General features: G+C 32.3%; 3 protein-coding genes across 3 annotated transcripts; 2 read left to right on the top strand and 1 right to left on the bottom strand.

The window, feature by feature from the left end:
• Positions 1-1,123: 1,123 nt before the first annotated feature.
• LOC131844368 (COP9 signalosome complex subunit 6) lies at positions 1,124-5,711 on the bottom strand. Its single transcript, XM_059193237.1, has 6 exons — positions 5,262-5,711; positions 4,397-4,528; positions 3,082-3,233; positions 2,569-2,734; positions 1,873-2,066; positions 1,124-1,325 (listed from the first exon to the last, which is right to left on the bottom strand). The coding sequence occupies exons 1-6, from the start codon at positions 5,503-5,505 to the stop codon at positions 1,185-1,187; spliced, it is 1,029 nt and encodes a 342-aa protein (XP_059049220.1). The 5' UTR covers positions 5,506-5,711; the 3' UTR covers positions 1,124-1,184.
• A 78-nt stretch (positions 5,712-5,789) lies between these two features.
• On the top strand, positions 5,790-10,838 carry LOC131844282 (serine/threonine-protein kinase prpf4B). Its single transcript, XM_059193118.1, has 6 exons — positions 5,790-5,973; positions 7,260-8,483; positions 8,782-9,097; positions 9,427-9,570; positions 9,907-9,982; positions 10,674-10,838. Exons 2-6 carry the CDS (start codon positions 7,268-7,270, stop codon positions 10,830-10,832), a joined length of 1,911 nt encoding a protein of 636 aa, XP_059049101.1. The 5' UTR covers positions 5,790-5,973; positions 7,260-7,267; the 3' UTR covers positions 10,833-10,838.
• LOC131844281 (phosphatidate cytidylyltransferase, mitochondrial) lies at positions 5,967-7,144 on the top strand. The gene has a single exon (XM_059193117.1). The coding sequence runs from the start codon at positions 6,099-6,101 to the stop codon at positions 7,107-7,109; it is 1,011 nt and encodes a 336-aa protein (XP_059049100.1). The 5' UTR covers positions 5,967-6,098; the 3' UTR covers positions 7,110-7,144.
• Positions 10,839-11,085: the final 247 nt, after the last annotated feature.

Raw genomic sequence — 11,085 nt, 5'->3', positions numbered from 1 at the left:
AATGACAGAGGTATTAGATTAACAAAAGGTTCTCATTATCTTTGAAAAATCTCAATAAATATAGTTTTTACAAAACCTGTTATCTTCGCTGCAACGCGCACCATTTCTACACCATATTGTTATTATAGTGTACTGGTAAATAGAGTACCTTACGCAGCATATGACACAGTACAAATATCGGATTAATTCTTTCCGCAAAATAGTTACATGCTCTAGATAGCATTTAGTGAATTACATGCTGCAACATTACAAGTTGTTCCAAAGATTAGAAATTAAACAACAGAAACAATAGAGTTCATAGAATATTTTATTACAATGCCTATAGTTAACTATAGTCAGTCATGACGACAGTCTCCCATACAACGGACAGTTCACTTAACAGGGGAAAATCTCAGTAGTTTTACTACATATTACTATGGTACGTTTTAGATAAAACACAGAACAGTACTGTACCGTTGAGTTTAAATATATATTACTTAACAGAACGGTCAATAGCATATTGACAAAGCTTCATTTTAATTTTAATTATGAGTGTGCCATCGTAATTCAGCTTTATATATTATATATACAATAATTTGCGGTATGTGATCGCAGTATAACAATATGATTACTCTGATACATAGGTAGGTCATGTTTCAGGTTTTACTAAGAATATTACCACCATCCTAAAGCTAGTCACTGTGTTCTGTTTGGAATTATTAGCACATATTGAATTAAATTATTAAACCACTAAAACATCCCATAGAAGAACTATTTGATTTTTTTTTTATTTTTAATATGTATGTCTGTTTATGAGTATCGTTCACAATTAAAAACTGCCAAATGTTTAACTAGAACGAAACGAAGAAAGCATTCTTATTCAAACTGTACAAATTAATATTACAGGATTACAATTTTGATTTTATGCGAGTAACGAAATGACATAAATAGGTTTCTTTATTATACATTGATACTTGTGCGGTTTTAATGATAGTACATTTTTTTCACATACAAGTTAGAAATTTACTTGCCTTACGATCTTGTTTACTCATTTAAATGATTTAATTCTTAAAACTGAAGTATAGAGTAAATGGAAAATATTAACAAATCACCCTGATTAAGTAGGTATATGGTGAGGATAAACCAATTTTCCAATTATTCTACACAGTTCCTGAACATATTGTAGTATAACATTAATCAACACACTAAAAGAAAAGTCCTCGCATTCGACGGCCCATGCCCTGTCTGTCATAGAGGACATTGAATCTATTGACTAGTTGATTGATAGCGTTGCAGCCTTTCGTGATGGTACCCAGGTAAGTCATGAGCGCCACGTCATTGCATTGCTGAAAACAAACAGATTTTTAATCACTTAAACACTTCTAAATGCTAATTTTATTAGTTACACTTCATTGCTGACAATAGAGCTCCTCTATGAACTGCACATGATATGTTCACGCAGCTCGAAGTGAACAAGTCATAACAAGTGGTCTATAGAAGCAGTCTTAATGGACAATATACTCGTGAAAAGGTGACGCTTGTAGAGATTAGTCTGCTTTGATAACTAAAATCTATTTTGCTACTCAATAACTATTTATGTATTTATATCAACTTTGCTATTCGGCAGTTAGTATCCACACAAAATTCTTAAAACTGTAATCCTGAACAACATTTATTTAAAAGAGGAACACGCAAGTTCCTTCATGTACTGTGTCTGCGTTCTGAATGAGTGATAGAATTAAAAAAAAATTAACTTCAATGCACACTATACAAAAACTAGTACAGTTCATTTGGAGGACTTAACACCATTCGGTACTAAATATGATTATTCAAAAGTGCTTATATCAAGTTTATTTGAATTAAGATTATTTCTATTTCTATAGTGGTACTTACATTATAGAAATGTGTTCGGAATTGGTGTGAGGTGAGTAAAGGGAGACGATGTGCGAGGGCGCGCGCCTCGCGCAGCAGCGCCGGCCGCGGCGGCAGCGTGCCCGCCCGCACGGCCCGCACTGTCGCCAGCACGGCGCGCACGCGGGACACCAACATCTTGATGGCCGACCTTTGCGCCGTCAAATGCTCCGCCACTATATCGATATAGTATATCATGATATAAATGCGTTATGATGGTTATAACACACGAAACGTAATAGAGCAGAGTGTGTGGAATCGCCGTTGATTTTAAATGAACTCAACCACAAAACTGTAATGCAAACTGTTGATTTCCCATCGTTTCAACGCACTACCCGGCTGGCGCCGCACGGCGCGGCGGTCAGTTCAAACTTGAATAAAAAAAATAGTAAATAGTGCGGTTACGGAATATAACTTCACTAGTTGCGTTTATAACGCACGCCTGTTTTGTGAGCTGCTTTATATCGAAAACCATACAAATATATCCACTTTATAATATATAAGATTGTATAAGGCAGTTTGCATTTCTTGTAAAGTAACACTATGTTTTGCATACTTTTGTTTCGAAGCTACATTCAGTCTATTATATTATATACCTGTTATTAACCCTACTATGTTTACTTACTTGTTTTTTTACTTTTTAGTACTAATCATATGGAAAGTTAAAAATAGTCATACCTAAACTATTCAGTGCAGCTTCTCCAGAAGAAACTCTGGCTACATGATCTACACCAATTCTCTCCGCTTCTTCAGCAGCGAGTGTGTATGTTAATGGTGCCAGCAGCATTGTAGCGCGTCCATTTACTACATCTATTACAGATTCATACAGCACTACTGGTAATTGCTGCAAATAAGATTAAATAGTTTTATTGTAGAAATTAATCATTTTTATCTTCATTTTTTCTTCTTCTTTCTTTCTTTCTTCTTCTTTCTTCTAAATATTCTCTTCTAGACTATACAAGTCTATCTGAACAGAATACAGAATAAATCAACCTATAGTAACCCTGTATTTTTACATCATTACATCTTTAATTTCTTTATACATAGTTTATTATACAGGAGTAGTCTAAATTTGACACAATTATTGTTAAAATTCATCCAATCTCTTGGAGTATCATCTAAGCCTCCTTCCTTTAATTTTAACTAGGTATATCATCATATTATAAAATAAGCAGTTGTCCATTTACTTACATCTCCATTTCTTCCTGCAGGATTTAGCATAAGCATAACTGGACATTCATTTATATCACATATCTGTCTATGAACAGCAATGTCACGTTCTGTTGGTGTTTCACCTGTAGTATACCACCCTAGGAAGTCCATATCTGAGAATACTTGCTTGACTGAAATATATTTTAAATTACATTGTAATGAAGTCATACCATACCTAATATGTGTTATTTTCTTATTAAAATAATACATCTTCCTATTTCTAATCATATAAATGCCAGGAAGAATATAGACAGTTTCAAAAGAGTTAGTGATTGCACTAATAAAAGCTTAGGCAACAATAACAAACTGATTTTACCTAAATGTTGTTTGGCTAAAGTTAGTAATTCGTTTTATGGCAATTGCATAAGGTTTTAATAAAACACCAGAGTCTGTTATAAATCTGCCAGAAAAAAGATTTAAATGTCAAATACAACACTTCCTTTGCAAAAAAGCTTACTATAAAGTTGAAGAATTCTTAACGATAATAATGTTTTTATAGAAAAACTTTAAATCCATAGCACTGACAATAGTGTAGCGATTTCTATGTTGATTGTCGCATGCATCAATACTTGTTATACTGTAAGTATTTATATAAAAAAACATCTATTAAAAAGAGCAAGACACAAGTTTCTTGCTCATTCTTCTTGTGATGAATCTGCATTCCGGTGAGTGGTAGAATCAAAATATGACTATTCAAATAGTCATATTTTGATTCTACCAGTGTGTGAGTGCTTGTAATGAGTTTATTTGAATAAAGATTATTTCTATTTCTATTTCTAATCCCATTATGTAACACTATACCCATGAACATTTGTTATCTGCTCCATTAGTGTACTCTATCATTTTTAACTGTACTTGGTGAACTATCAAATCAAATCAAAAATTCATATAGGATATTTTAGCTGCTTATGAAAGTCAAGTTTTTGTAGTAACATTTTTTTCCTACTGTTTTATGGACAAGACTATAAATACAAGATTGTTGACTGCATAAATACAGATGACTATGTAGAAAGTCCCCATAACTCGGCTTCTTTTCTATAGTTCCTATTTCGAAACCCCAGAAATTTGCCTTGTTAGTTGTCTCAATTGGTAATTTAGTAGGGACATTACAGGATATGAAGGCAGGACACCTTTGTCAATAGGAATGTCTAAGACATCCACCATAACCCTAAGAGAATGATAATGTGAGGTTCATGGTGCTGATTATCCATATGGATGAGTATTGTCACTTCCATGAAGCTGGCCATCAGCTTGTTTGCTATTCAAAATATAAACAAGAACTAAATATACTTACATTGCTCTTCTTTCAAATTATAATAATCTCTATCTATGATGATGTCTCCTTCAATAACACTGAACACCAATTCAAAAGAGTTCATAACTTCTATATTGCGACCTTTTTGTTTACCAATAAGTGCCCCAATTACTGAAAAAAAGATTATTAAACATAAGAATGGTTTTTAAGAATCAATGGCAATTATTGTATTCTAATTGATTACTGTGATAATTTAGTATACAGTGTTAAACAGAAAATTTGCCTTTATAGATAATTATTACAAATATTTTTTTTATATAAACAGTTGAACATCAATTTCTAAATAATAAAGTATAGGTGTATATTGTGTATATGATACATGTCTTATATAGTGTAATATATCTACTACTACTCCATTGCCTACTGCCAAACTGTATATTAGAGCAATAACCTCAAATATTCCCAATACCTGGGACCTTGATCATTAATAATAATAATAATATAATCCCTAAACGATTCACACGGCACCATCTAGTCCCAAGTTAAGTAGAGCTTGTGTTATGGGTACTTAGACAACTGATATAAATACAGATACTTTTTTTTTGTAAATACACACATAATAATATACATTAAAAATAAATACATGTAACTTAGATTTGTCATTTATATCCATGTATACATCCATTTACTTAGAAATAGCTGAGGCTACTATGATAAAATGGGCTATAATAAAAAAGCTCAAACAAACTAAGTTTTATCTAAGTAGACTGAGTTATGTCGGGGGTTTCAAACTTGCTTATAAGAATGTGGCATTTCTACCTTCCTATTTCAACTGCATTGAATTTTATTGTCATCATAACAATAAAATCTAATTATAATCTTATAGAGTTTATAGTTACTCTACCTGTTTGTGGAGAGCCTTCCTGTGCTCGTAAACGAGTCCAATGTTCAGAAACGTTCATGATCACCAGCGGGTGAAGGGATACTGTTACTGAACCTGAAGTGGCCGTGGTAACCACTACACTTTTATTACCTCCCGGAGTCGGGGGTGCCGGCGATGTAGGATTAGCAGTCTCCACTGCAGGTCCTGAGGAAGCACTCTCAACCTCCACCTCCATTTCGAAATCGATTCGGTCAGCACTTGTCATAATGAAAATAATTTGGAAAGCAACTGTTTTTAGTAAGTAATGAAAGAGTAGTACACAATCTCAACAATTATAAACACAGTAAAATAAATAATTATGATAAATCACTTGTATTTATTTTGTTTGCCTACAAAGCACAGAGTAAGACAGTTACCGAATGAGGAAGAAGATTTTTTTAATAAGTACTCTGTACTAATGGACCTTGTACTATTGTAACTGTCACTAACACAATCTGTCGAATCTATGGTAACTGTACGTTCCATAGATAAGAGAAACGAAGAGCATCCTATTTGTATAATCAATCTGTGATTTACTATTATTTTGGCGTAATTTTGTCCTCATAATCGTTTATCAATTATGAGTATTTTTTCCTGAAATAAGTGTTATTTCACAGATATATCTTAAAATAGAGATTTTCATAATAACTACAGTATCCAAAAAATATCATACAAGAAATTACTATAGCATAAAGTACGTATGGCAGAACGTTATTTATATTATAACCAAGTAACCAATTTCGAAGTTACAAAATTGATCAAAATTCCCAGGTCAGCAGTTCAACTATTTACATAATCGGTACTCCTTAGACTAATATCATGGCATCAACAGCAGTTAAAGCAATGGGCGTAGCCAAAGATGTGTCCCCATTGTACTATAGAATATTATCAAAATTTCCACAAAACTTTACATTCTGCTTCGCGTACGGCTCCGCTGTGAAACCACAAATCACTAACCAGAAGAAACAGAACATGATCGACCTTATATATTGCGTTGAAAACTCTTATAGATGGCATGGAGCCAACATTGAACAAAACCCTTCACATTATTCTGCACTACGTTTTCTAGGCAAAGGATTTGTTGCAAGATACCAAGACAATTGGGGCGCTAAAGTTTATTTCAATACTCTTGTAGACCTTAAAGAAGAAAATATTACAATAAAATATGGTATAGTTTCGCAAAAGAGTTTGATTGCAGACTTGCTGGATTGGAATGACCTATACCTTGCTGGGCGTCTCCATAAGCCAGTAGAAATCATAAAGCAAACAAACAGTTCACAATTACAGAATGCTCTGCAGTCTAATTTGAGATCTGCTGTGCACACAGCTCTTCTCATTTTACCAGAATCATTTTCAGAGTATGACTTTTATTTTGCCATTTCTAATTTAAGCTATGCTGGAGACTTTCGAATGACTTTTGGAGAGAATAAAAACAAAGTTAGGAATATTGTCCAACCTCAATTATTGAGTTTTCGTGAATTGTACCGTCCAATCTTGAAGCAATTCCATGCATATGTTGATTTTTCTGATGGAGATGCTCAATGTCACCAAGACTCACATCCAGAGACCAAATTCCACCACCTTATGCAATTACCAATGGTTCCTCAACAAAGAATAGACAAATTTTGGAATCATGGTGGTCCTCACCAGGACATGGAAGATGTGCTCCGTGCTGTTGCATATGATATTGACTGTGCTGTTATATTGAGACAAATACTAAAAGATATAGTCTGGCAATCTAGTGTGAGACAATCCTTAAAGGGAATCTTAACAGCAGGAATCTTAAAATCCATTCGCTACAGTGCAAAAAAAATAGCAAAAATGTTTTAGTTGTATAAATTTTTATCAGTTTTATGTATATAATTTTAGTATTATAGAAAATTATCCTATGTAAGATAGATATAAATATATTTAGATTGAAAATAAAGTTAGCATTATATTAACTGACTAATTTTTATTAAAAACATCCTTTTTTTCTAGGTTACACTATGCTTTCTGATGAATCCAGTAGTGATTCAGAAACTGGTAGATTCAAATGTCGATCAAGTAATCAAGATCAACAAAAGAAAAGCACAAATCAGAATGAAGATAGCAGTAAACACTCTGGGAGGAATCATCATTCTCTAAATGAAAGACATAGAAGAGACCTTGATAAAAAAAGAAATCAAAGGGACAATTTTGACAGGCATGTACGTGAAAGGCATAGGTATTCTAGGTATTCTCCTGCAAGTAGGAGAAGAAGTTCAAGAGATAGAAGCCAAGATAGGAGATCTCGTGAAAGACATAGAGATAGATACCGAGATTCCCGAGGAACATCAAAACCTAGAGACCATAGAAGTAGCAGTAAAGATAAACATAGAAACAGTGGATCTCAATTTAAAAAATCTCCCGACCAGTTAAGAGATTTTAAGGATGAAATTCGACGTAATATTAGAACAAGAGATGAAAGAAAAGTCATACCCTCAGATCAATTGGAGAAGAGAAAAAGAGAAGAACCTAGGTCGAGTTTAAATTTGTCTCCAGATCAGAAAGGAAAAAAATCAGAAGTGTATAGACCTCCTGTGCAATCAAGTAAAAATAAAACTAGCAGTCCAATTATTGTAGAACATAGCGAAGACTCTAGTGAAGAAGTTCAACCTGGATCATACTACAGTATGATACCTGCTATTGTTAAAGAGAAATCAGAAGAGTCAAGTGAAATTGATTCATCAGATGATGAGAAACTTAGAGCAAAACTTTTAAACTTAGAAAATGAGCTTCAGAAAACAAGAAAGAAAAAACATAAAAAGAAACACAAAAGAAAAGTTTCTAAATGTAGCAAAGATAGAGAACAAGAGTCAACTACATCCGTCGAAGTGAGCAGTACTACTGATATTCAAAACAAAATTGAAGTTGAAGAGCCCAACAATAATCCTGAAATTGCAGAAGTTACTTCGACACAGAAAAGTAATCAGAAAGAAAGCTGTGAAGAAGGAGAAATATCAAGTGATGAAGAACCAGATGACAATTTTAAAATTGATCCTAATGACTTAAGACATAAACTAAAAAGATCTGTTACTAAATGTGCAATTAGTGGAGAGAAGTCTGCTTCTGATGTTTGTGGACCTGCATTACCACCACATTTAAAAAAACAGTTTGCATCCTCATCTGATATGGAAGGACCAGCTCTACCGCCGCACCTTAATAAGAGGTCTAGAAACATAGGTAATATATTATATATGTATTTTATATATATTATTAATGAGCTACTTCTTTATAATTATCCATTGTATATTCTCACCACTCAATGTTTAGGTAAAAGTTATCCTATGAATTAATGTTATCTCGCTTTATATGAAATGTCATTGAATTCAAATACAGCATTGAAACTGAGATAGTAAGTTTAATTTCTATATAATAACAAAAACATATTATATAGAAATTAAAAACTATACAAAGTATATAAAATTTTCACACTTGTAAAATTACTACTTGTGCTACTAATTCTATGGTTTTTTTACAGGACCATCTATCCCAGATGATATGCGTAAAGTGCTAGAATCTGAATGTGAAATAATTAAAGGGGATACTTCCGATGAAGAAGAAGGTATTGGTCCATTGCCTATAGGTGCTGAAGAAAAATGGACAGATGCTCATAAACGACTTGAAGAACGAGCATTGGACATGAAAATAAAGCATTTGGATGGGCATTCTTTACAAAGTAATAAAGTGAAATCAAGAGAGCAATGGATGTTGGAACTGCCTGAAGCTAAAGCAAAATATCTGGGTTTAGAGGCACGTAGTTTCAGGAGCAAAGAAGGTCCGGATATGTCAGATAGGTAGGATTAAAATTTGTCACCACTATATTCCTATGGCGCCACTTCTTATGGTCATCTGCAAATAATATCAGTTTGATATTTATCATATTTTTTTACACAAGATTTCCCTTTCATATACAGGATTCCTCTTGTTATGGTGTATTTATTTATTTAAAATAACCTTTGTTCAAAAGAGCAAGACACAAATTTCTTGTTCAAGCTTCCTTTGATAAGTCTACATACCGAATGAGTGGTAGAATAAAAAATGTTTGACTATTCAAAAGTGCTTGTATCAAGTTTTTTTTTAAGTTTATTTCTATTTCTTTTTTTACTAATTGTAATATCAATAGATCCACTTGGACTGACACTCCTGAAGAAAAAGCCCGTAAAGAATCTGGAATAGTGAAAGAAGAGGATGCAGACATTTTGCTACAAAAGGAAGCAAAGGTTCGACAAATAGCTAATAGAGATGAGGAACAAGAAACAGCTGTCAGGTAAATATCCATTGTAACTTTTTGAAGTTTGTTGAATTTAAAATATCAGACTACATAACTAGAATTCACTAAGGTCTTACATTCTGATACTTAGTTATATGTGAGAACCCATGAGTTACCATGGAAATTATTGGAAAATTAAATCAATTCTAGTTATGTAGTCCGATTTTTTAAGTCTAATCACATTACAGACTCTTACATCTATTAGACTTAACAACTTTTTCATATCTACCGTTACCATACAAGAGTTGGTTTATATATCATTATATGTAAATATTCATATTGAAGAAAAAAATAACCATAACATGTTTGTTACATAGCAACTTTTCATTTCAGAAAACATAAAAAGAAACACAAGAGAGAAGAAAGTTTGCTAGATATGCATCAAAAGAAATTGAAAAAGAAAAAAAAGGTATGTTTATTTAATATTTCTTGTCACTGTATCATTCACAAAGCAAATAGAATATAATACATTATATTATTATTATATATTAATTTAATTTTAGATCGTAGTCAAACAATTAGTACTCTACAAATACGCCTACAATTTACAATATTATTTCTAGTATGGATATTGTTAATAATGTTTCTTTTATGTAACTGTAACTTATTTACTAAAATCAGGCTACTAATGGCCAATATAATATATAAATATATAATAATATTAAAATACCTTATATAACATAAGTATACCTATATACCATACATAATATATAACATAACATACATATGAAATAATAATAATAAAATATAAATTATGTCTGTGGTCACTGCAATATGTACAACAATAATTAAGCTACAGTACAGTGATTAAGCTGTCATGCCCGTAGTACAGAATCCAACATACTATACTAGCAATCGCTTGATGGCTGAAATAGGTTAGAATTATCCCATGCAGAAAAACTTGTACAAATTCCACCACAATTGAATACAAAGTGTATTCAATTGTGGTGTATACACTTTGTATTCAATTGTGGTGAATGTAAATTTTTTGTGATGTTATGTCTGAAGGAGCCAGAACAAAAACTTTAATTAGTCTATGGTATTAGATTGACCTACACACACACATGCATAGTACATATTTCTCAAATTATAAATTACAGAAAGACGAAAGAGAGGATGGTAAAAAGGAGCGTCGACCTTTTAGCCGCGACGTTGATCTGCAAGTAAATCGCTTCGACGAAGCTCAGAAAAAATCCATTATAAAGAAAGCACAGAATTTAAACACTCGGTTTTCTCGGGGAGAGGCGAAGTATCTATGATAATGCAATGCTGTAAATAACTTAAGCCATGAATTTTTGTCTTATATATTGTATTTGGAAATATATTTCTTGTGAGAATTAAATATTACTATTTACTATTCAGAAATTAAGTGATATATTTAAATTCTAATAAAAGAAAATACTTCGCATATCGCAGTTTCACATGGCATTACGGAGTTTTTTTTTTATCATTAAAAATCTAAAATTATAACTTTCTTTTTATATATTTAGAGAAATTGTGTCCTCTGTAAAC

The sequence above is a fragment of the Achroia grisella genome, unplaced genomic scaffold, assembly GCF_030625045.1.
Source record: "Achroia grisella isolate CSIRO2021 unplaced genomic scaffold, CSIRO_AGI_Agris_v1 utg402, whole genome shotgun sequence".
In the NCBI taxonomy this organism is placed as follows: Eukaryota; Metazoa; Arthropoda; class Insecta; order Lepidoptera; family Pyralidae; genus Achroia; species Achroia grisella.
Note: the sequence above shows the minus strand (reverse complement) of the source record. Positions and strands in the feature narration are given on the sequence as shown.

What these genes read in the sequence shown, in the direction of transcription:
- LOC131844368 (XM_059193237.1), bottom strand. Translation starts at nt 5,505, where the DNA reads ATGACAAGTGCTGACCGAATCGATTTCGAAATGGAGGTGGAGGTTGAG. An exon ending in CTGCAGGAAGAAATGGAGAT is followed by an intron (nt 2,735 to 3,081) that starts GTAAGTAAATGG and finishes TCTTATTTGCAG; the next exon opens with CAATTACCAGTAGTGCTGTA. An exon ending in TCCGAACACATTTCTATAAT is followed by an intron (nt 1,326 to 1,872) that starts GTAAGTACCACT and finishes GTTTGTTTTCAG; the next exon opens with CAATGCAATGACGTGGCGCT.
- LOC131844282 (XM_059193118.1), top strand. Translation starts at nt 7,268, where the DNA reads ATGCTTTCTGATGAATCCAGTAGTGATTCAGAAACTGGTAGATTCAAA. An exon ending in GAACAAGAAACAGCTGTCAG is followed by an intron (nt 9,571 to 9,906) that starts GTAAATATCCAT and finishes TTTTCATTTCAG; the next exon opens with AAAACATAAAAAGAAACACA. An exon ending in AATTGAAAAAGAAAAAAAAG is followed by an intron (nt 9,983 to 10,673) that starts GTATGTTTATTT and finishes TATAAATTACAG; the next exon opens with AAAGACGAAAGAGAGGATGG.
- LOC131844281 (XM_059193117.1), top strand. Translation starts at nt 6,099, where the DNA reads ATGGCATCAACAGCAGTTAAAGCAATGGGCGTAGCCAAAGATGTGTCC.